Source organism: Acanthopagrus latus, chromosome 5 (genome assembly GCF_904848185.1).
Source record: "Acanthopagrus latus isolate v.2019 chromosome 5, fAcaLat1.1, whole genome shotgun sequence".
Lineage (NCBI taxonomy): Eukaryota > Metazoa > Chordata > Actinopteri > Spariformes > Sparidae > Acanthopagrus > Acanthopagrus latus.
The window spans coordinates 22,763,444-22,789,930 of record NC_051043.1 but is presented as its reverse complement, the minus strand read 5'-3'; the positions used below and the strand labels follow the sequence as shown (position 1 = coordinate 22,789,930).

General features: G+C 42.2%; 1 protein-coding gene and 1 long non-coding RNA gene across 2 annotated transcripts in view; one reads left to right on the top strand and one right to left on the bottom strand.

Annotated features, from left to right (window-relative positions):
• The window catches only part of fbxl17 (F-box and leucine-rich repeat protein 17), a 224,112-nt gene that overhangs the window by 140,482 nt on the left and 57,143 nt on the right, over window positions 1-26,487 (bottom strand). Inside the window, exon 7 of the mRNA XM_037097161.1 lies at window positions 9,776-9,883. Within this exon, the coding sequence (XP_036953056.1) occupies window positions 9,776-9,883 (108 nt within the window). The remainder of the gene's footprint in view (window positions 1-9,775; window positions 9,884-26,487) is intronic.
• Window positions 7,212-10,851, top strand: LOC119019018. The gene is made up of 3 exons (XR_005074918.1): window positions 7,212-7,390; window positions 8,367-9,212; window positions 9,781-10,851. It is a non-coding gene; the product is annotated as an uncharacterized LOC119019018 (long non-coding RNA).

The following is a 26,487-nucleotide window of genomic DNA, read 5'->3' as shown; positions in this document are numbered from 1 at the left end:
GGATTACAGTTTATTAACATTTTTACTGGAACAAAGTTAGAATATTCATACAGCACAGCATGTTTACATTGTTTTCTGGTTTTTGACATAAAGGTTGGAAACAAATAAAATAAAAATTTGAAGTAAATGTTGTATAATCATTCATATAGGCAACAGGGACAAAAGCAGGCAGAAACCAACAGTTCACCACTTGATGCAGTTGGTAATAATATTTAGCAGGGAGGAAAAAATATGAGGTTTAAGTTTTGAATATAATAACTTATGACCAGTTCATAAAATATGATGCATTTTGATTAATTTAACTACCCAACAGTATATGAAGCACTAATAATTAGCACCACACATGTTGTGATGTTATTGCATCAACAGTGATCTAATGTTTTAACGTTATCACACTCTATTTTTTTATTCATTTATAGGATCTAGGTTCATCTTGTTGCTGAATTCCTGTCATTTTAATCTAACTAAATTTTAAATTTGAACTTTTACTTGTAATAAAGGATTTTTAACATTGTGGTGTATTGTATGGAGGACTGAATGAGTCAAAATTTTAAAAAATAAAGAAGGAAATGTAGAAGTGTGGAAAGAAGAAATGTAAAATTTAGAAATATAAAAAATATATATAAAATGCACTTGTGGAGATATATGCAGCAGAAATGCAAATGGAAAAATAATACAGAAGTTGATACATTAACAATATAAATACCATTCAAAAATGGATATATTAACAAATAAATGCCAAACCAAATGGCAGTGTAAATAGATCATTAAAACAAATGTGAAACAAAACAGCAAATCAAAACAGAAATACCAATTTATGTAAAATGTTTATTCAATAATTACATTTATTTTCATATTTTTTCAGTGCATTCAAAGCATATTTATTAATTTATCAAGCCACTTATTTATTTATTTTTTTAATTCTGACAGTTTCAGTCCTCCATAATATTGCTAATTCAACTTTAGTAAATGATCTGAATGCTTTGTTTATCACAAACTAAAACATGAAGAAGTTTAACAAAATAATTCCAAAAGCGATTCTAATAATAGAAATATTGTGATACTAGCTAGCGAAATGAACAATTACAAAATAAAAGAAGATTTACATTTCCTAAGTGGGAGTAAACCAATTAACTTCTGCTGAAACGTGTTTTGATGAGGAGATTTTGATTAAAATCGACCCTCTATTTAACTTAATTCAAACCCACAGAGCAGAAAATGACAGACTTAAATTAAGCTTTGCAGAATCAGAGAACTGAATGTGAATCTCCAATCCAAAAAACTCCAAATCAATTCAAATAAAGAACATATAATGCCCTGTGGAAAGACAAGCAAAAAGCAATCACTGCAAATTTTTTTACAAGAGCCAGATGAGCAAACAGTATTCATCTGAGAAGTCGGCATCGTACCGCTTTTCTCTAATAAAGAGAGGTAGTTTAATTCAGTCCACACGACTAGAGGAGAAGCCTCTCAGGGAATATAAGAGCCTCAGTCAGAGGTCAAAACACAGAACGCCACTTAAAAATCAAAGAAAAATAACTAGCTAGTTTCGATACAAAGAATCAGCTGTGGCTCATTATTTGGAGAGCTTGATTTGACACTTCATTACATTAGTGTATGCTACAGCCTGGCACACACAGTGGGTGTGTGTGTGTGTACCTGTGTGTGCTCTACCAGACTACAGAGCTATGACTACCTGTGCTTTTACTAAATTCATTTACACAACGGAAAGTGCCACAATGCCAAGCAGGATGCTGAGGCCAGGCGGACCCCATGCTGAGAGGATATGATGTCATGGTTTGAGCGCTGGCGCACGGCAGCGTGAGCTCATGGCTGTTGCTGTCCATCAACCTCAGTGTCCCCCAGCTGACAAGCAGCTAGATGACATTTAAGAAAAAAAAAAGAAAAAAAAAGGCACCGACAGAGCGAGCATTGTTTTAGTCATAAACAGAGAACAAGCGGGGTTTGGAAAATATGAGCTGCCATTTCACTGCTGTGGTTAATTTATAGCCATTTTAAGATTTACTAAGTGAGCATATAGATCCGCAAAAAAAATAAAAAGCAAGCATGTCGGGACCTTTCAGTAAAACCTAACCACTAACAGTGGGATAAAACTCTCAGCCTGGCAGAGATGAGCAGAAAATCAAGTTTAAATCCTCTAAACGATGCAAGTAGAAGTTTAGACAGTCACTTTGAAGTAATATTCAAAGTCCTGAACAAGAAGTCAAAGTCACAGGGTGTTAGCGAAGGTGGCATTGTGGCCCTGACACATTTTGCTCGGCTGTCCGCATGTGTTGGAGACCGCGTGTGTGAGACGAATGGGGCGAGGGCGAAAAAAGGTGAGACGAATGGCAGCGGTGTCACTAGGTGAATACAAGCGCGCACTCATGCATACACTCTGTTTTTTTTTTCCCTTTCCTTCCATATCGGAGCATCCCAGACAGTTCAGTCAGACAGGAGAAAGCTGTGTCGAGACAATCCCTCTGCGGCGAGGCCTAAATCATACACACACACACACACACACACACCCCAGCCTCCTCTCCAGATGCACACGCTCAGAAAAACACACACACACATAAATACACGGAGGGCCAGCACAGACAGAGCGATATGAATATTTGAAAAAGGACTGAGGGGGGAAAAAAAAAAAACAGAAAGGCCATGGGTCTGGTATCACAAATACATTGTCTGCATCAGTCATGGACCAGTGAGCTGATCCCAGTGTGTGTGTGTGTGTGTGTGTGTGTGTGTGTGTGTGTGTGTGTGTGTGTGTGTGTGTGTGTGTGTGTGTGTGTGTGTGTGAGTGTGAGTGTGCGCGTATGTGTGGTTAACTTCTCTCTTTATCTGTCTTCTGCCCATCTACTGTCTATCACTTATTTTCCCTCTCCTATCCCCTCGTCCTCCCTCTCTCTCTCTCTCTCTCTCTCTCTCTCTCTCTCTCTCTCTCTTTCAGTTGCTAATCCTGCATGTGTTGGTGTTGATAACAAACTCAGTGGCGAGGAAAGGCTCCAGGAGATAGAGAGAGTTGGTTTCTCTTCGCCGCGCTAAGCCAAATGACCACATGGGCACGCACGTACACAAGCGCGGGGGCCCCGACGTGGCGGCGCTTGGGTGACAGTCACAGCGCAGTGACACTAGTTGGGCCAATAATGAGACATGATACCCCCACCTACACTCCTCCTCCAGAGGTCAAAAACCTCTCTATCTCTGTCTAGCTCTGGGTTAAAAGTCTTGGAGCCAAATGAATTATTCTTCAATTACTCTTGCAAGAGACACACATCATCCTAAGGCTCTCCTCCTGCTCATTATATTCATAAATCCCCCAATCTCCTCAATACAGCAGTGAAGAAAATTATTATTACAATTTTCGACTCATTTCGGCGACCCCCACAACCCCATTACCTTTCTTCCTCCAAATCGCCTCTGCTCCTTCATTCCCCCCCCCATTTATCCTCTCTACCACCCCTGAGACACAATACACATGTACGAGTACACAGTCACACACAGACACACACACACACACACACACACTGGTACACAGGGATAGGTACAAACAGACATGAACGCACGCACACGCCGGCTTCTCTGGTGTGTGCTGGGGGGTTATCAGTTTGACACAGGGGCACTGTGATTATGTATTTTCTGTGCTCGAGTCAGAGGGAGGAGATAAGGGGGCCAGCAGACTACAGCAAAGCCAGACACCACTCATCCTGGATGGGGAGGGAGCGGTGGAGTGGAGGGTGTGGAGGTGACAGTGGGTGCAAACCTCGTATCTTAACCTTTTTCGCGTTTCAACCTCCTTAGACACCCCTTTTCCAACCCGTGATCGTGACAATGGCGCCTTACTGGGGCCAGGGTTGGTAAAACTGTGCCGTGAAGGGAAGGGTTATGTTTTTCTCTCAAATGTAGGACTTCATAATCTAAAAGGACATTCATATTTTTCTCATACATTTGCACTTTATTTTCTTGTAAATTCACCCTAACCCCTAACCGTTTATTTAACTTACAATTGCTCTCACACATGACAGTTTTGAGGAAAAACATTCAAATAAATAGATAATTACACCTTCTCTTTTTTTTCCCTTGTTTCATAGCTTTACAAGTCAAATTTGAACTGTTGCAAGTGCATACTTCTCCGCTAGACCTCTGCCAGGATGGATAGAACATATGACTCTGGTTATGAAATTAAATAGCTTCCCTGTCATAAACCAGACTGTTTTATTTGCTCATAAACACACAGAGAGAATGAGGTATTGCCCACGGTCCAATTCTGTCAAATTTAAGGAGCATTTATCAAGGAGGTCCTAACTTTTTTTTTTTTTTTTCGGAGAAGAACAACAAAGCCACTGGAGCGGCCACGGCTGAATTAATCTACAAGGCCCAAAATTAAGACCAGAGCCATCCAAGTTCTGCACATCAGAGAGATGACACATTGCTATTACACTCTCCAAATATACTCCTTTTCATCTCTGACACATTCTTCAACAGTCCCTCCATTTGTTATGTCTCTGGCCTCCTCTCTCCCTCTCTTTCCTGAGGGTGGGAACTTTCACACACACACACACACACAAAAAAGGCAGTTTTGAGGCCCACAGTGTCTTAGGGCGGTGATAGGCTGATGTATGAGGAGGGGCATTGTGGGTAGGCATGACAAGCAAGGAGAAGCCATCAGTGGGACATCTAAAGCTCGGGGAATGAAGGCTCTCTGGCACCCAGAGCCGCTCTCAAACAACCGGCTCTCTGATAGAGCCGACCTTGGACTTAATCACTACCAGAAGAAAAGAGCACCGCTTGACAGGAAGATGGAGAGACGGTGGGAGTGTATATGTGTGAGAGAGAGAGAGAGAGAAGGACTTAAAAAAAACATGAACTCAAAAGTAAACGAGAGGGAAAAGAGACACATACAGAGGGTGACAATGAGAGACTGAACCGAGAAAGAGACATGAACAGGTAACAGCGCTGTTCAAAGAGACGGATAATGACTCTGTTGGTGTTGCACATTTTATTTCAAAGACAGCCAACAGCAAAGTGTGGCCGAGGCTGCCTGAGAAGCGGGAGAGGGAGACAGCAGAAAATACAGTCTGTTATCCACTTTCTGAAATACACACACAATCCATTTCCTCCAAGAAACACACACACACACACACACACACACACACACACACACACACACACATCTGAAGAGCGGTGGGGTTACACTCAAGTTGCCAGAGTGAAGCCATCCACTCTTTTAATGACGTCCGACGCCTACGCACGCGCTAAATCTATTGTGCATCTACCTCTGCGGTTTGCCACAGGTTTGACAAAAAGGGTGAACCCTTTAGAAATCGAATTAAGGGGAATGATTAATCTCGCATAGGTCCGCAAAAAAACACTTATAAAGTTCTCAAATTAGTCGCTGTGGGAGAGCGCTAAATCACCGAAAGCTCCGGGACACCCACGAAGCATCCATCCCGAGATGTTCTGTATCCATTACACAGCCTTCGCATGTGACAAGCCTCATCAATAAGACTATTATTAATGTCAAGAGCTTGGAGCGAACTTTGAGCTTCAATCTCAAACCCCCCTCCCCCACAAATAAAAAAAAATAATAATTGCACATTACATTCCTGGCACGGCTACAAAGAGACCACATCAGACACGTGTTCGCTGCTCTTAAAATCATCACAGTTGTTGTTCGTGGCATTTAAAAGGCTTATGTAATGTTTGATTTCAAACCAGTAAGGAAAGTGTTAGCGAGCTTGTTTTTTGATTAGCAGGCTTCTCTCTCTCTCTCTCGCTCTCGCTCTCTCTCTCTCTCTCTCTCTCGCTCTCTCTCTCTCTCTCTCGCTCTCTCTCGCTCTCTCTCTCTCTCTCTCGCTCTCTCTCTCGCTCTCTCTCGCTCTCTCTCGCTCTCTCTCGCTCTCTCTCTCGCTCTCTCTCTCAGCCGAGCAGAAGTCTTGATTTTTCCTTTTTAGTCGCTAACAAGATGATGATTTATCAAACCGCGCCCGGCTACAAATATTGAGTTGTGTTGCACATCACAAGAGGAGCCGCACAGCTCCCGTAGGACTGAAACACTGAAAAAACCATTAGAGGAGCATAAATGCCACAGCTTTACAGTTACTCTGCAGACCATCTGCATCGAACTCGGCGCCATGGGTGGCCCGTTTCAACCATCAGCTCACTTGATTAAGAAAATACAATTTCAATTGATTTGCTCATAGCCTAATGTGTGAGAAGTCGGTATTAAAAAAATATCAATCTGAAATGAGTGTGTCGTATGAGAGAAGTTAATAAAAGTAATGGATTTTCTTCCCCCTTTTTTTTTTTGGTGATGGCTGGATAGCAAGTGAGGAGGTTGGGAAGATTATCAGTGGAGACAGAGAGAGGGAGAGAGAGAAATCGAGGAAGAAAAGAAGTGGGAGGGAGTGCATGGTAATCGAACAAGAGAGGCGCGCCGCAGTCCTGGAAGCGCGAGCAGGTCCACGGAGTCATCAGAAATGCAACGATTCTAAGCGCGAGAATATGATTTTCAATCGACACTAGATGGGACCAAGTGGGAACGAATGAGAGGAGGAATCAACTGCTAAACGAGATAATTACTGCGAGAGATTATAGAAGGATGGAGAGCGGAAGAGGTAGAGAGGCGGAAAGAGATGACGCGCAGAAATGACGGCTGAAGTGACAGAAACAAAGACAGATGTGATTTGACTCAGTATCTCAAATCTGGTCTTACAGAACGAAATCGTTCAAAATGTTATCTTTGAAGCACTTGTGTCTCATCCACAGACTTTATAAAATAAATAATACTGAGCTTTGGGTCTGAAAAGTGAAGAAATTGCTCATTTCATGACATTCATTTTTTGAATTATGGACTCGTTCAGAGGAAAGCAGGTGATAAAGGAGGGTCTGCTTTAGGGCGTGGCTTCCTTATGATTGACAAGTTGCTAACATGGCGTGCATACAGGCTCTCAGTCAGATCCAATCAGGATATCCTCTCCACCTCCACCCTATTGTCCTAATACAGTCACATCTGGCTTCAGAAAACCAAGATAACAACAGATGTAATGCCAAACTTGAGGCTTCAGAATCATAGCCCAAAAGTCATTAGGTGACGTCACAACAGGTTGGTTTTATCAAAATTCTGAATTCTAATCCAACCTTCAAAGAGGCCTTTGAAAATCTTCAAAAAGACTTGAGTCTTTAAGTGGCTGAGCGGACGTCTTTAGCCTTGTACATTACAAAAAAAAAAAAACTTCATGACACTGATCTGTTTCCAAAAATGACTACAATTTGGGATTTGCAGAGATCCTCGGTCAAAGGCTTTGAGAATCGAGGAAATCCATTAATGCCACAATTGTCAAGCTGTGGTGTGCGTACTACTGGTTGTAACTGAGCTTCTCTAAAGGTACGGGAAGGAATCCGATAAATGTTTCACTTTGATAAAACTGATCTACGGCTGCACAGTGGCCCAGTGGCTAGCACTGCTGCCTCACAGCTAGAAGATCGCCGGTTCGCGTCCCGGTTGGGACGCCTGGGATCTTTCTGTGTGGAGTTTGTATGTTCTCCCTGTGCTCCCACAAAAACATACTGAGGTTAATTGATTATTCTAAATTGTCCGTAGGTGTGAATGAGAGTGTGCCTGGTTGTTTGTCTCTATGTGTAGCCCTGTGATAGACTGGCGACCTGTCCAGGGTGTCCCCTGCCTTCGCCCTAAGTCAGCTGGGATAGGCTCCAGCCCCCCCGCGACCCTGCAGAGGATTAAGCGGCGTACATATAATGTGTACAGATGATGGATGGATGGAAAACTGATCTAAAATTTGCTATATCTTGTGAAATACCTCTAGATGATTTTTCAACCAGTCAGTGACACAGTACAGTAGGGTCTTTTTGTCTGGCCTTTTCTGAAGTTACTCAACTTAATAACTGATAAGTGCACATTGTAGTGTCATTTTCAGTACATACATGCACGTCTGCATTACTGTCCTGTCCAGTTAGTTAAGATGGAAAATGGGGTTGACTGTCATGTTAAAGCTATCAGCCTCAATATAAAGATGGTGAGATAAAAATATAAAGTTATTTTTCAGCTGACACCAAACCAGATCTTTAAAAAAAAAAACATAAATATTGTCACAATTATGAACTTGCTCATCAAAACTTCACCTTGGTTAATACTATAATAAATAATAATGAGGTTTTGCTAGACAGTGCGTGTGGGCGGATGTGTATGCGTCCACCTCCAGGTATGCTAATGCTGTTATGACTGGCTGGCTTCATTACTGTCTGTCTACAACACACTGGCCAAGGTCAGTGGAGGCTGCAGAGATGATAGGGGGCCAAAACCATGAGCACAAATTAATCTGCTGTTTAATCTAATAATGCAGTGTGGCATCGGGTGTCTCAGTCCTATTAACACAACTGTAATTGCATTTGAGGAGGAATGGACGCATGCAGCCCACAAGGGTACGTTCACACTTGCCTGTACACCCAAGTGCCTTCAACATAAATCGAATTGTATTACTCAAGCACACATGGGCGCGGACATAGTATACACACTCATATATAGATGCACGCACGCATTTAAGACAGACGTTATGTCGGGGGAAAGGAAATAAATGAGCAGAAAAACAAAATGCAGTATTTTAGCCGGTGGATTTAATTCTAGCGATCACCGTGTGAGCGCATGTGTGTCCATGTTTATATGGCATGGCACATCTTAAACCAGCGAGCACTGCTCATTAGCATGGTAATATCCAAACAGCAGGGTGTAGCCAGAACAGCAGCATATTATTAAGATTCATCTCATTAGGCTTTCATGAGATTTAAAAGTTAACGCGAAATAACTTCAAAACTAAGTCTTAGATAAAACACACACAGCGAGGTCCTGAGTTTACTCTGCACCAGTTCATTCCCCCCCCCTGGAGACAGTGCACCGCCGCCCTGCAGCAACATGGAGAGCTGGCCTGCGGTAACAGGATTAGACAAAATACTTTTTGTCACACTGATTTTACTGATACATGTTATCACTTGAAAAACTTGTTTGTTGAAATTAACCTCTTTTGAACTGTGCTGCAGGACATATCGTCACTTTTATCAAAGGTAGACAGACACCTTGAATTCTTCCAACAAATCACAGCTGTAGGTCTCAAGTATAGTCTGCATGACAGAAACAGACCTGGCCTGCAGCTCCGAAAAGTCACAGTTTCTAAAAGCCAGAACTGGTTCCAGAAGTGAGTCCGACTGTATGTAAGCTTATGAGAAAAAATGACCCAACTTCTTACATGATTTATTACCTCAGTAAACAGTTTCCAAAATAGTTTATGGTCTCTAATGATACATTAAAGTCGACTTTAATACAGCATGATGGTTATTTTGTAAATAATGGTCCCATTTAGAGTTGAAGACATTAAGTGGATAATAAATCAGGGTATGCTGTATTATCTTTATCAAAAAAAAACTGCAGCTTCTGTGATTAAGATATTGCACTTGGCAATATCGCAAGTTTGGTTATATTTCCATTTATTGTGCAGATCTAATCCCAGTTAAAGGAATTATGGATGCACCTCTCAAACCAAGCTAGCATTAGCTGATAACTCCACCTGTCCACCTCCTTGTCCAAATATGTTGTCCGTCATTGTTTCTATAATACAATGCTGATGCTGACAGTCAAAATGTCAAACCTGAGGCTTCAAAGCAGTACTCCACAAACCAGTGGGTGATGTCACATTGACAAGTCTTTGCTCCCAAACAAAGATTTTATAATGCAAATCAATACATTTTTTGTGGTACTTACCGCAGTAAGATGGATGACTCCCTGAGAGGTCACCGGACATCCCATGAAGCCAACAAACTGCAGCTCTGGACAATGCTCTGCAACCGCTCGCACTGAACGATCAGTGACCTGGAGAAGAGAAAAGGGAGCAGGGAGAAGAAAGGGGGGAAGATAAAGTTTAAATTAGTATCCTGAGCACAAAAAAAATCTTCTCGGGTAAAATAGCTGAAGTATAGAATGTATGAAGAATATTTCTAAAGTGCTCCATGTTTTCTCTTCATATCACCAATTCTTTTTCATGTTTTTTCCTTTAGATTTCATTCATTCAGCTCTATAGGATCAACATAAGGCATTCATTCAACACATCTGAGAGATTTTTTATCTTTATACTTTTACAGGTTTTAAATTGGGAAAGCTGCCAAACACATTCCTGTTAAGAACATTTTTCAAAACGAGTGTGTGCAGACAGGTTGCTGTCAGATTCAAGCAAAAATGTCAACTCCATGTGTGCGCGGGTCAGGTGCATTTTGCTTTTCATAAACAGCAGAGAAATAACGAGACGAAGTGGAGCAGGAGGAGGATAACGCGCAAGCTAAACAGCTAAAAGAGCACGTCTGCCAAGCAGCAAGGACGTCGTCTTATGATGGATGGACTGCTCCCCATCATTCACCCAGTCGTCTACTAACAGCTCATAATGGATCAGAGATCAATAGGGAAGCAGAACATTTCCAGCAGCTTCCACTGTAGTCATCAATACAGGTATTGATAGCTACTTCAACCCCCCTCATCACACTCAACACTGCAACAATATGTGGGAGACTGTTTCTTCCTCTCTGTGGGCTTCCTCAGTGCTTCCTCACACTCCTCATCAATCAGAAAGGCAAAATGAGACGAGAAGAAGAAGAGAGAGCGAAGAGGGAGAATTGACTCTGAGCTGTGATTAACTGAGAAAGCAAAGAAAAACAAACATCAAAGAACATTAGAGAACAAAAATCACTTCATCTCGGCGTCCCTGTCAGAAACCTTCAATGCTTCTTTTTAAAGAAATCCCAAAAAGACAGTCAGGCAACATTTACATTCAAATATATGCACAAAAAAAAAAAATCATCTAGTGATGGATACTTACAAACACAAAGTCTTTCCTTATCAACACAAACATATTTGAAAGAGTCTGCCATAATGTGGTTGGACTTAAATTTACATCTGACATGTTTTGAAAAGTAAAAGAGGAAGTGTGTTAAATATGACAACTGAGACGAGTGAAATTTAGGGGGAAAAAAACACACGAGGAGCTTGAGAAGGCAGCAGGAGAAACGCAGTGTAGGCTTCAACTACTTTACATCAACACTGTCAGTCAACACCAGATGTTGATTCATGGGTAGTAACATTCAAGGTATCATTCAAATAGCAGCTATCGCAGCATAATCAGTTCCTTCAGACACACTTACTGTTTTAGCAGACATCTGAATGTGTGGGTTGTGTAGATGGCCTGCACTGAACTGAACTGCATTTACATAGCATTTATATATTCCAGCAACTATGGGGAGCAATGTGGAGGTCAGTGTTGTCCGCACCCAGAATGGGAATCTTACTGGCGACCTTCCAGTTTGTGGACAAAACGAGCTCTGCATCACGAGGCTGCTGCGATTCACGAGGTAGAAACGTTTTCCGATCAGCGCCTCAGGAGGAGCCGCGGTAGATACACTGTCTTTACTGCACATTGACAAGATCATTAATTAGCCAATTAGACTGGAGATAGCGGTGATTTGCCAATGGAGTTGTAGTGTTTAGCTCTACAGCATCGCAAATGTTGCACAGTTACAGATACGAGGTAATCTCAGCGAGACACATCCCTTAAAATGTCTAAACGTCTGTGTGGTGAGCAAGAACTTGACGACTGAGCATTCACAGGAGATATGTAAGGTGATTTTAGCTCACTATCGTCTTTACAGAAACAACTAAAAGGCGACTTCTAACCCTCAAAACAGTCGGTGTAAGAGAAGAACTTGTCTGCACAAACTTAAAAACATGATCCTGCAACAAAAGACTTAAACATAAGAGCTTTTTTATATAGTATAAAGGTATGAATGTACGTGTGCCACGCTGTAATATATTTAGACCTGTATGAATGATTACCAGTTACAGGTGATGACTGGTACGATACCCTTTTCCGTGCTTTAGCTTGATCATTTCAGGGGTGCATATTGGAGTGAAAAGACTGGATGTTTATGGGGAAAGAGATAGACTCGCACCACTAGTCGATGTCATACTGTGACCGAAAAAAGCTGGCAACAGAGTCATTCTCCCCGCCTCCCTTCTGTTCAGCTGCAGCCTGGTGTGCCCATAGATCCATTCGATGCCCTCCCCAGCATCAATGATTAAACTACCACTCGTAGGTCCCGCTCTTTACTGATCACTATACTTGTCCATACGCCCATCATTCTCCCGAGGCTTCCCACCTCTGTCACTCTAACGCTGCCTCTCCTTCTCTCTTTTTCTCTCCCATGCAAGCCGTCCTTAAATCGTTGCCGAGTCGCAGCGGAGGAAGATGGAAACCCCACGGAGACAGCGAGGGGAAATAAAAGTTACAAAAGGAAATAACAAGATGTCCATTTATCTTTCAGCTATTCACGTACAGTATGGCTTATAAGGGTAAAAGGCCTCCTATAACTCTAGTGAAGCTCAAAGGTTTCTCACCTTATCAGAGAGGAGCTGAAGTGTCTGTAAAGTGCAAAATGGCTCTTTTATGAATGTGACTGCAAAGTATTTTAAGTCACAGGCAAAGCAAAAGGAGTGAGTTTTAACTTAGCAATGGAAAAGGTATCTGAGAGGGAGGTCTGTAAAAATACAGTTTAACCCTACTGTAAGAAACTTTGTCAAGAAAGGTTTTAGGATTTGACTGTCGGAAATCGGAAAACAAAACTTGATTTGAAATAAAACGAGGACACGGATGCTCTGTCAAGCTTTATGGGTGGCAATATTGGTTGGTTGGTCCAAATTCAAATATTTTAACAACTATTCGATGGATTGCCATGAATCTTTATACAGACAATCATGGTACCCAGAGGATGAATCCTGAGTGATTTTTGTGGTTACTTTTGTCTAGTATGACCAGCAGCTCAAAGTCTTGTCGACACTTTAATATATCAACATACACTTTGTTGCATTTCATACACGTCGATGTTTTCCAGACAATGAATCCAAATGAATTCTCTCCTTGGACATGTTTTTACAACTTTTTGAAGGATTGCTACGAATATCGGGGAAATTGGATGTTCGTCATTAAGGACTTTTAATCACTTGTCATGATTTAATTTGTCTATTTTTATGATATTCCGATCAGACTCAGCTGCAGCTTTGGTTTTCTGTGATCATCATAAATCCCACTCCCTCCACGTTAGCAGGTTGGCCAAACTAAAAAGTCAAAGTAAATAACAGACATTTCTTAATCACATTAATTATTTTTCTGATAAATTTAGTTACAATCACTTATTTGATGGTAATAACATAATGATGCACAGCTGAGCCCAGCTCGCCAGGCAGGTGTATTGGAAGTAACTTCTGCTCCAGCACCTGATCACTAATACATAGACTCTGGCTCTAAATGATATCACCAGCACAAGAAGGTAGCACCCACATCTGGGATCATTTCTGTGGATGCATTTTTGATGAACATTAGCTGCAAGTGCCAGTTAAATGTTTTAATTTTGAGTTGCAGCAGTAGGAAATAGTCGGTTTGCATTAGCAGTGAATTCATGTCAAGTAGTGAATTGCAAAGTGAGTTAATAAAGCGCCCAATAAAAGGCTGAACGACTTTAATACAGTCAATGTGCTAAACTAAGAAAGTGAGCATTGGAATCAATACATATATACTGAAAATTAGCATGCTAGCATTGTCACTGTGAGATATCTGACATTAGCATTTGGCTCATATGGTCTCACAGCTGCTGCTGTGACTGCAGACTCATAATCTTGCTGATATATTAACTTGAGGAGGTATATCATCTTTCTGTAAGGCGAAGTTCCCAAATGCACAGGAGTTTTTCCACACAGTAGAAGCTGAATTCATGTCGACAACATTTTTTTTCTCATGTTTGAAATATGGTAGGTTGTATTCCAAGATCCCAAAAGGATCCACAAAAAGAATAGCTGACAGAACTGAATATCAATAAATGAGAGCCAAGGTGGGCAGTCAACTAACATGAGTAATGTTGAGGAAGTAGTAGATTGTAGGGGAGTTGTGTATAGTTGAACAGTATCATTCTTTCTTTCAATACCAATATTTTAAGCCTTTTACGTAAAGGAATAACAACCCAACACAACTATTCATCCCGGACACACTTGTGTGTGCAAGTTGTAGCAGCTCACTGTACCTGCTAGTTTTTGCACAGAACAGTTTTTCAGAGCAATCAATAACTGGATGCACCTTAAAATTCTACACCTCTGGTTTGGACCCACCACACCACCCATCAACACTGGCTGCAGTCAGAAAAGATTAACGGGAGGTGAGTCAGTGCTCCCTCTCTGAGACACTGATGCATATGGAACCTGATCTGGAGGGCCAGGTGGAGATAAGAGGGGGAGAGTTGGGTGGAGTTGTCTTTTTTTTTTTTTTTTTGAGTATGAAACTTGGGGTGAAATAAAAAAAAAAAAAAAAGGGCTCCAGAAGGACCAGTCAGAGCTGAGCAGCTGGCAGGTGAAGTGAGCTGGCTGGAGCTCCCCTCAACACGGCCCCTGCCAAAAAACCATCAAGGAAAACATTTTCAGGTTGACTACCAGCGGAATCAAAAAGCTACACGCCGCCATGATCTTTAAATCAGAACCGTGTGCGAGAGAAGCAGACGAATCACAGCCACAGTCCACCTCCAGACTGTCTCTTACATACTGGTGTTTGTGCTGTAGGAGTGTGTGGGTGCAGCTGTGTGTGGTTGTGTGTGTGTCTGTGGGAGTGTACACACTTGTGTTGGAGAGCAGAAAAGACACAAAGAAAGAGAGCAGGTTACACATCTACTGTAACTCTCAGCAGGTGAGAGGGGAGACGGGGGGGGGGGGGGATAGATCCCACCAGAGCAGAACAGGCCAGCAGGGCATGTAGCGTATCAGATTAAGCCTGTGTATGCGAGTGTGTGTGTCTCTGCGTGTGTGTGAGTAAGACCATATGGGTTTGTAACTAAGATTTGTCTCCAACCCACAAAACACAAAAAACTCGTCCCAAATTTCTCCCTTGCTTCCCCGCCTCCTCTCCCCCCACCACTTCAACCTTCCATGGACTTTGATTTAAAAACACGGAAAAGAGAGCCATGGCAGGGCTTTGGAGAAGAAGTGGCTAGCCAAGAGAGGCCTTAAAGCCTTTTAGAAGGGATCTGGTTTAATGGTCTCTGGGTGAAGGAGGTAAGGAAAGTAGAGGAGGGGGAAAAAAAAGAAAAAAGAAGTGGGCTGGAATGGTGGAAATGCTGCAGTCATAAAGATAGCCTTTGTGTGCGTGTGTGTCTTAAAAAGCAGGAAGGTAATTGTTCAGAGTGCTGTGGTGGCAAAAAGGGGTAATGCTGTATGTGAGTGTGTGGTTCTTTTTTTTTTTTTTTTTTTTGTCTGGCGATCTGTTCTTAGAAAACGCTGGGGCAGCACCCGGGGGCCACTTCTCATCCAATAAGGGCATTTAAGCTTGTCAATATCGTCTATCATACCAGTCGTTTGACTCCATCAAACGCCCCCGCAGAGGAGATGTAAATAGAAAAAAGGACCGGAGCCGATCACCGTCCATCCCGTTCGTCGTTCTCTCCCTCCCTCCCACTAATGTTTTACATTCCTCTCTCACTTAAAACCGGCCGATTGTCGCCAACGAAAACAGCACGGCAACCACCGTCCGCCCCTCCTCCCTCACATCAGTTAATCGTGTTCGTTTGTTACCCTCACACACAAACACACACAGGTGAAGCCGGTTTCATCAGGGAGAGAGATGGAGGGGAGTGTGTGGAGGGCAGGCGCACTGTCATTTGTCTATGTTTTGAAACTCTGGTAACGATACGCAATTGAACAAAAAAAAAAAAAAAAAAACGATTCATCCCACCCACGCGGATGACAAAAATGCACTTTCTTGTCCAGAAAAAGTAGAAAAAAGGATGAACTTTTTCTTAATTTCATTGCCAAGTGGAACAAGAAGATCCTGGTTAGACCTCCATTCCAGATGTGCTCGATGGGTGACCGGCCAAAACTCTGAGACCGGGTGAAACATTGAGGAGAAACTATGAGAGCTACATCTTCTCTCAAACATAAAGAAAAGCATGGCTGCAAAAGAATTAGCCAGAATGGAGACATTTTTCATCTGGACCAAGGGCAGGATTCAGCCATGAGCAACTCAAATCAATACCAGAATCAGAAATACTTCATTGATCCACATGCACATTGAAGAAAGAAGAAGTAGGGTGGAGGAAATTACAAATTGCAATGTGGACTGTGAACAGTCTGTGCAATGTGTCATTTATAGAGCGCTTTTCAGGGACCAAACTCAACCAAGTGCAGCTGTAGGGAGGGCGCCCACCTGACGGATATGTCCTGAATGCTTATATTTTGATGGGGACACGTTGCTTCAGGTATCAGCTGAGAATCGGGGATGTATCTGTCAGCCTGACCTTATCAGAGAAAAACAACATCTAGCAGCTGTAGTAATGTAGTCAAGCAGGAAGTGAGGTGAAGCAGTGAAAGAGAGCAAGAGCGCGACGAAGATCCTGTGATCTTGTGATACGCCACAGCGGTCGTGTTTGTGAACGGTCACTATGTTGTTTTGCTAGTTGTTGAAAATCGACCTATTCGCGTCATTTGGTATGAGGATGTGCTGGTGTTTGTCAACTGAGCTGAAAGAATACACAACCCTATTTTTATGTAGGTTACATCCTTCTTTCACCATTTTAATTCTACTCAAAAGGTGCAGGACGGAAGAACTGTCCACCTGTCGGATTCACGCTCAATCAATTTTGTGGCATCATATCACCAGAGCAACCGTTAACTGCTGCTAACTACTAACTACTAACTGCCATTAACTAGTTAGCTCACTTAGACATTTAGCCACTGGTCCCTTTAGCTGATTCATGTATGGCTGGACATGGACCACCAGGACTAGCTTTTTAACATGCAAAGTCAATTTTTTTCGTATCACACTTTTAATTCTCCGCCCCATATTACTGTTTACTCACAAACAACTTTAATCTGCTCCCTTTGCTTTTACCTTTAGTTCTCTTTCCACCTCTCTCTCTCTCACACACACACACACACACACACACACACACACACACACACACACACACACACACCAGCTCGCCCCATCACATCTCTCGTGTCCGTGTCTAGAGGAAGCTTTTCGCTCATGGCGTGGCCTATCGAAACAATCGCAACCAACGAGGGACTGAATGACACTGCACAGAACAGGTGCACTTGCTTGGACTTGCTTTTACAATGCAGCGGTCAAAAAAAGCTGGCCTAGATTAAACAGGATAAGTCACACCACAATATCAAAGAAAGTCTCTGTGCGTTGTGTGTTTCTCTGCAGAGCATGTGTGACTGGTGGGATTGGCAGGAGGGGTAGAGCAAAAGGAAGATTATCCAGAGTTAATTGATCTCGGATAGCACGGACGAATAAAACAACGAAATACACGCGTGAGAGAGAGATAATCAAGTCCCAAACAGTCTGGTCTACTTTGAAACAAACTAACTTACTATTTCACTGTTACAAAGACGCTTTAACTCCACAAAAGGCCACCGGAAATCAAGATGCCTTCATGAAAGCTCTCTGTTGCTGAAGTTCAATTTTAGAGATTTCCAATATTACCCATAAACAGGGACGCCAACTGCAGGCCCACAAGGTGCAAATTGAAGTGGGACGATTTTCATCAAAGTTCTGTTCTTTCCGAGGTAATCATTTTCTCCATAAACACTCTCTTAGGGGTGATACTGCAGTGGGTTCATCACAACCTTGAAACACACACACGCACAAAAAACTAAAAGGTGCGCACTCATAAACTCACACACACACACACACACACACACACACACACACACACACACACACTCCAAACCTAGTCTCTTTTTAAAGAGCTCAGATGGGCTGTATTGACGCCGAGGACTGGTGATCTGGCAAAAATCTAAATGAATGCTTATCATCCTCCGTAATATCCGATGCCTGGAGACAAGTGCAACACGGAAAGTCGTAAAGTTTTACTACAGCGAGGGAGAGTCTCTTTACTGTGCTGTCTCTGTGCTGATGAGCAGGCACTGTGCGCTAAGTGCTGGGCGTTGTTTTTTGCTCCGAGCTGTGCATGTGTATTGATCAGAAAAAGCATCGCAAAAACAAGTCATTTAAGCTTCGGCAAAGCTGATTAACATTTAAATCTGCAGATATGCGCGCGTGCCTCATCACATACAGAAAGTCGCACGAACCGCGAGTTGAGTCTGGACAGATGTTGGGCTCCTGGTCTCCGGCTATTCAGCGTGATGTTTTTCTTGGCTAAACAGAGGGACGAGTGGTATTTATGAGACGTGATGAGACAGGAACACAGGATGGATCACAGTGAGAGACAGAGGAAGAGGAGGAGGAGGAGGAGGAGGAGGAGGAGGAGGAGGAGGAGGAGGGGGTGAGACATTTGCAATCTTTTCATGTTAACATAATGTAACTCCGAGTCTTCAGTGTATTGCTTTGGCAAGCTTGGCTGCTTCTTTCATGCCTGTAAATCCTGTCTGAATATGGATGTGACAGACAGGCAGTGAGAAAGATGGAGAGGTGGTATGACAGGCCAAACAAGCCGTGTGTGTGTGTGTGTGTGTGTGTGTGTGTGTGTGTGTGTGTGTGTGTGTGTGTGTGTGTGTGTGTGTGTGTGTTCAGGGGAGTGCGTGAATATGAGAGCAATCTGATCTTATTAGAAGGCCTGACGGGATGAGGAGCTGTGATGAGAGCTGTGAATCACCACCATCTAATCAATCAGTCTAATTAACCGAGCTTTATGAACACTGGGCCGAGCCGAGAAAGAATCCGCCGACACACAGATTAATAATGATTACTGAATACACTGCAACACATTCTATTAACAATCCATCTTTATGCCTATCCACCGGCTTTGCATAAGAAGTCGCTTCATCGCCAGTCGCAGGAAATCCTCTGAAACGCATTAGAGCTTCTTCTGTCTCCATCAAGTCTTCAAAGCAAATGAAATACTATTCTCCAGAATTCATTTTTATTTAATGAAGCGTAAAGTTCTGAAAGTGACTCAGAGCGTCGGTAGCATGAAATAATTATGGTACATCTAGTCTGAGGAGTTTTTTTTTTTTTTTGGCGATGTAATTTAATATACAGACATGGTGGACATGATAAAAAGACCCTCAGTCAGTTTAAATGTTGGACTCTACGAAACAGCCAGAGGTCTGTTTAGTTAAACTCACATTAAGGTTAGGACAGTGCAGCTGCTCATGACCTCAGAGTAAAACAGTCCTGGGGGGTGGAAGTCGATACAGGTTGCGGCTGAATGACAGGCAGTAGCTTGTTTTGCATGTGCGTGTTGCGTCTACGCGTCTGTGTGCGCTCATGCTGTCAGGTCCTCACACCAAGCAGACCTTTAACCGCCAGCAGGGGTTTTGCGTATGTGTGTGTGGTGTTACCATGACCTGCTGCTGGGCAACACCGGGGGGACAACTGTCAGCGATGACATAACCACTCCCTTACCACTTGACCACCCATGATGCCCCGCTGCAGGCAGTCGGCGCTTTGTTTCGCGTAAACGGGGGAAACGTTTCTCTCTGTGGGTTTCGTGTGTGTGTGTGTGTGTGTGTGTGTGTGTGTGTGTGTGTGTGTGTGTGTGTGTGTGTGTGTGTGTGTGTGTGTGTGTGTAAGCAGCCGACACAGCTTTTTCGTCCTCCTTAGCCTTTGTGTGTCGCTCATTACATTTTGAGCTGGGAAAAAATTAAAGGAGAAAGCGGAGCGCAGTCAGTGGGCCGACGTCTTAAACAAAGCGAGCTAAAGGCCACGCTCTCACACTACTTACAGGAGAAACACAGCTAACTGAGGGGAAAGCCAGAGGCGAGTGGTATTTAGTGACAATGACGACTCGAGTGGTGTCGCTTTAGAAACAATTATTCTCACAAGCAAGTACTTTAAGAAAGTGTTGTCATTTTGGCAGCGCTGGATCGAACCAGGATTTCTTCATCAGATTGTTTTTTTTTTTTCAATGAAATGCCTGGAAATAGTGAAACGCTTCTATTGTATTGTATTCCAAACTATTAAGCGCTGTATAGTAGCTGTATGTGTATCAAGAAAAGCAATTCAAATCTTCCTATTTGAGAAGCTGGAACCAATAAAGGTGTCTCTGCACACCATTCAAGTTGCTGTCTAAGGTTTAATATCAAAGAGTATTTGACCTCTGGGATGTTAAATGTCCAAACTTCATCATTTTTTCCTCGTTTTGTGTGACATTTGTGTAAAATGCTGTCATAATTACCATATGAATCGTTGACTAACGGCCCCTAAATGTGTTCTATGAGGTGAAGGTGAAGTGACCTTTGACCACATTTGTGCCAAATCTGGAGAAATGTCCGCAAGGCTTCTTGAGATATCTGGTTCACAAGAATGGGGCCGACCACCCAAACAAAATTTAAAAAACCATTAATATTATTTTTACAGATGGTTTATATTCATATTTTGAAGCAAAAGATATTTTGCATTCCTCCTTGTTCAATCAATATCGCCATTAATCAAACGGCTAGTCACTGAAGTGATTAGTCAACAGATTGATTAGCCAGTGAATATCTTGCTTTAATATTAATTTGAATGTTTGTGCCATTTATCAGGCATGAGATCAAATATTTGGTGTTTTCAGCGTCTCAAACTTAATGCTTTCTTTTCTTTTTGTTATTAAAAATGTAATATCTCTGGCTTTTCATCTGAAGGGACAAAACAAACTACTTCAGTGATGTATTTCCTTGCATTTTATGGACACAATTAATCAAAGGACACCTCGACAAACTAATCAACAATAACAAATGTGTAATCATGAGCTGCAGCCTTTGTTCAACACCAACTTTGTTCCAAAGTTTTGAACCAAGTTATGGTCAGGCTTTCACCACCCGACCATCCACACAGGGATTCTTCACATCTTTCCACTGTACACTGTGACAAAAAGGCCATAAAATTATGTGAAAGGCACACTGTATATTTTTCAAAAATCGAAGCTGGCTCTGAAAGATGACTATGGTTGAAAAATGAAACTCCCAGGATCAATAGACCCACTTTTCTCCAGCTGTGGCCATCTCAGACACACTTGGAAAGAAAAAAAGAAAATCCATGAAAAACCTGCCCTATGCTTTTCACATATCTCAGAACAAAGTAACTGCCACCTATTTGGAAAAAAAACGATTCCATAGACTGAACAAAGGGAGCATTTCATGTGGTTTTAACGGAAATCAATTAATATGCTATCTACACACATGCACGGGCACGCGCTTCACTCACACACACAAATACACACCTGTCAAGCAATCCTGTCTCGCTCTGGCGTTGTCGTCAGCCTTGACGATGCCAGAGAGGACTGAAAATCTGCATGGGTGATCGCCAAAGTGATTGATCGCCTCACTCGTCTGCACGCTCCAATCTCAACTGAAAATTACCTGTCATTTATTCAGTGGCTTCAGCCCTCCAGTTCCCACAAGAGTTTCACATGCTGTCTTTTATCGGGATGTGGGGCTGCGCGCATATGTAATTGCACATACGTGTGTGTGTGTGTGTGTGTGTGTGTGGGCACGGGGTGAGTGCTACTGGAGACCCCTACATGGCAGTTTCCACAAGATGAAGAGCGTGTTTCCCCGAGGATCGATAAGGCTTTGCTGCGTGTCAGACGGAAATCAGAGGCTACGCAGAGGAAGCCAAAAGTCACATTTCACTCCTTTAAATGCAAAGCTGTTACTGTCATTACACCACACTGTCAAAGCCCCTTCGAATACCTCTCCCGAGTTTTCAATTCCCAGCGTGTTCTTTTTTCCCCGAGCACACTAAAGGGCTCATCCTCGATGTCAACTTACCATCTTACTTCAGCGGCTCTGTGATTTACAGTAAGGGGGAAAGTGCAGGCTGGTTTTGTTGTAACAAAGCGTCTCTAAGAGCAAAAGTCTAGCCGTATTGAGCAGCACGGTGATAATTCAGCATTTAGCAGAAGTACAAACTCGGCTGAACTCGATAACGATTTTGCAAAAACAACCACAAAAGACACCATTTCATAACAAAAACACAAACAGACCCCTTTTCATTTTACCCTCTTTCATGGAAGCCCGAGAAAATGCATTATTGGAAATACTGCTTCCAAACCCATTCACTCTGCCTACAGCAAGCCATCAATTTTCCAGCTCGCCCTTCAGCTTGGGTTTCTAAACAGCACAACACACAAACACACTCATTCACTCTGTAGCATTTGTCTACACTCATCAACTGTAAAAAGCTGGCACTCACATTCGAAAATGTTGAATTTCCTGTGTTGGTTTTTTTGTTTGTTTGTTTGTTTGTTTGTTTGTTTGTTTGCATAATGCAGTGAAAATTGCAACTACACAGGGATTGACTTTACTAATATTTGACTTGGAAATCCAATTAGATTAAGAGAGAAATCTAGGTCGGAAAAAGCTACCAAAACACCATGATGAAATAAAAACGCAGTGTTGAGAGAGAGATTTTTAAAAGAAAACGTCACTTCGGTTTAGAAACTGAAGCTGCCACAGCAGTCGTCCTCGTGCTATATCTGCATATCTGTTCAGCATCTGACTTCTGATAAACATTCACAATAACTTAATGTAGTCTCTAACCATATGCGCATTAATATTCTTGTTTTGATCATACAGTACTTAGTATATGACATTTGCATACAACATAGAAAGGTTTATCAGTGCGCGTCAGGTCTATGAACGATGCTGCAGACTGAAGTCTACTTACAGCGAAAAACAGGCTGATGTGCATTATTTATATAAAAAAAAAATGTATATATATGCTTGTCTCCTCTATGAAACAACTGCATCACTGCACTGTGTTATTATCAACTATGAAACTCTTAATCTTTGGTGATTTGATCTCAGTGGACATCTCTAAGGTTGTCAGTTCACATCTGCCATTATGTTTCGACATCAGCTCTAGTGCCCACTCGTGACCTCCTGTCCCTGCTGCATATGCAAATACACATGTGTGCATCAATGGAACGAATGGACACATAAAAAACAAAAAACAAAAAAACAAAAACAAAAAAAAACATGGCATCGTATTTTAGCATCTAAAAAAAGTTTATTAAGTTTCTCCTGACTCAACTACTCAGAATACTACTACTACTGAGTGAATTTCTCTCTTCGCTCTTCATCTCTTTGCTGTTGATGACTGCAGTTGCAGTTCTGACCTATTACGCTGGTGTTCAAGTTTGATGTCTGCAAAAAAAAAAAAAAAACGTTGTAAGCATCTCATCTTCACACCATTCAGTGTTTTTAAACGATGGAAGATTGTCTTTCTCGGAGCTGCGAGCTCACCTGTGGTCTGTATTTTTCACGAAGAAACTGGAAACCACCAACCAAGAGAGTCTCTGAACCTCTTAACCCTTCACTGATCCCATGGTGCCTTGCCCGGGACAATCTATTAGGGCAGACCAGAAATTGACTTTTAACACTTTGAGCTTTACTTAGAGATCAGTTTTATGTCTCATGCTAATGATGAAAAATGGGACCTAAAGGGGCCAATTTGAACCGGAATGGCAGGCAGCTGTGGCGACGCACCTATCAATGCCTGGCGTTACAGCTATGGCCCATATTGGATTGTTCTGTTCAGCAGTCTATGGAGGGAAACGCCGCCTCTTCTTCTTATCGACACAGTGCTAAAGGTATGGAGCTGGAGCTGGCAAGGGCTGAGAGAATCACAGGACTAGCACGGGAAAAAAAAGAAAAAACTTCAATACTCTCTCTCTCTCTTAGGGGAAACAGTTTTGAGAACCTTTGAATTTCTTTGAGACGACATTGATCTTGTTGGTGGATCTTTGATGTTAATCCTCGCAAAATAAGCTATTCAGCAAATATAATAAAGCTCCAAGTGTTGTGTGTGTGTGTATGTGTGAGTGAATGTGAGAAAAAGAAAACATATGCAACTATGCAAAGAATAGGAAAATCAAGCCCTCCGCCCATGTGTATTACATTTTTCATCTCAATCGTAATCTTTAATCTCATTAAGGTTGTTTCTGTGGGTTTCTCAACAGCAACTTTCATTCTCCGGTTTCTCTATTAACTCCCTGAAGATTCATCATCAAGTAGAAGCACTGCGGACTGTTTAGTAATCACGAATGAAAGCTCATTTTTATCATTTGCGTCCTGGCATTACGTCAGCAAAACTTTGAGCTGACAATGTGTTGGGAGGGAACTTTTATTGATTCTTGAGAGTCCATTTCACAATTGCTGCTAGTTTTATCGCAACACATTCCAGCACACTGTCGAGAGAGAGCATTCGTCTGAACATCCTGCATACCTTTTTTTTTTTCTGAGCAAGCTCGTTTTCTCTCCTCTAACTTTACCATGTACAGAAGTTGACCTGCCACAATGTCAACACCTCCCTTCACTTCACAAGTCCCCTCCGCAAGTCCAGCTGCAAAAAAAAAAAGTAACTTGCCTCTTGTTACACCTTCTGAAAGCCATGCACCCCCTAAAGAAATATGGATGTCAAACATAAGGTGCAACGTAGTCTGCAGAGTTCTCAGTCATGAAGCTGAAAGGATGATCAGAGAGAGCTCAGGCACACTGAGACTGCCAGAGCACAGACAGGGGAGGAAGAGGAAGAGAAAGAGACCAAAAGAAAACATGTTCCCTGAACAAAGGAGGCTTTTTAGATAGACACCAGACCTGTGTGTCTGGTGTGAATAGAGAAGGTCATTCCATCAGATTTTTATATATCGTCTAGGCTCATTCACTCACTGTTTCTAGATCATTTTAATGGGAGTAATTTTAATAAATCAAAACATTAAAACTGTCGTCTAAAAATGCTTTGAAGAAAATTATTACAGCTGACGCGCTTCAGTGGGAGCACAAACACAGTTCAGGAACTGTAGTACAGTACGCAGCTAGTAAAGGCTTCCTCACCCACAGTCTGCAGTAAAAAACTTCATACTTTATTCCTGCCACCTTGTCAGTGTCACGGTAGCCCAGAAAGACCCGGAGCTGGCTTGAGGGTAGTGGCCTCCTCTGCCCTCATGGCCTCTGGGCATGTTGCCTCTGCCTGCCAGGGCTTTCTGATAAGAGCTGGAGGAGTGTTGTGGGGACAGCTGACATCCTAAATACTCTGGAGGAGCGCACACGTCCACATACACACAAGAGTATCCAGGGTGTTCTGTAATGCATATGATGGTCAGGAAGGTGACAGTGCCCAGGGCAGGGAAATTAGAAGGTTGTTGCATGCTACCTCATTCACAGGGCATTATTCATGCTGATGGTATGAGTAGTGACAGGGACAGATATCTGCTGTCAGAGAGACAGAGGTATGATTGAAATAAAGAGCCAGGGGAGAACAGAGAGGCTTTTCCCATACATTTTAAGTAAGGAAGCCTCTAACAAAGTCTCTGAATGTACAGAAATTCTGGTGTCCTGTGGCAGTCGACTCTGGTTCTGACTAAAAAACGACATTTTTCATGTGTTCAGGGAGCATTCAACGATGCAACAAACCACAACTGCCACAAAAAAAATGTTGGTTTACTTGGTTCTTTTGTCATAACGTCAAATTTATGGTGTGCAAAACCAATAGTTTGTCATTTCTATGACAAATTCTGCAGCCTGACTGCAGCCATTGATTGAGGTCTAGCTTGTCAATATGAACTTGAATCTATTTCAAACTTTTGGGTTAAACAAGTTCTCCTGATAATCAAATTAACTTCTGACTGTGTCTGACCTACACTGCAGCAGTGAGATGCACCCATGTACCATCAGAACAAAGGTATCAGACGATATTCACCTTGCTGACTGCCAGTCAAGTCTATTTTTATAATATGTCCACAAGAAAAAAAACAACCTTTTTTTCATCTGTTGCATCATTTTTGTGCTGGAACATTCACGAGGTACTGGTTTGTGTAACAGACTGAAAATACTTTCACAGCAGTTACTTGTCCTAAGAAAAGTTCATCTTTCTGTGTGAAAATAGGTTAATCAAAGGTCATTTCAAATCATTGCATGATCAAATCTGCACTTAAAATAACAACAGAAACTAAATAAGTGTACAAAAAAGTCCGTACTGGCACTGGCTCTCTGTGAAATTGTTATTTATAGCATTAGTGTTGGTATCAGTCCAGAGTTTCACAATCCATGTATCCATTTTGGTAATTTCCATGACAAATTCTACAGTCTGATTGCAGTCTTTGATTGCGGTCCAGGGGGGTCAACATGAACAGACTACTGATGAAAACAAGTCTTGAACTTCTGATTAACAAACTAACTGTGTCTAACCTGCAGCAGTGAGCATCAGTTTTGTCGCTACTTTTCCTAACTTGTTAAAAGTCAGGTCCCCTCCCCCCCACATGCAGCTCTGATTAATAAGTTGGAAGCAAACAAATTATATGATCGATCATTCAATCACCTGCTGCGCTGCATCACACAGATCCTGATGCATCTCATCTTGTTTTCACCAGATGACAGAAACATAAAAAATTAAAGAATAAATCACCTCACTCATTAAAAGTCCAGCCTTTGTTGTGAGATGTAGTGCC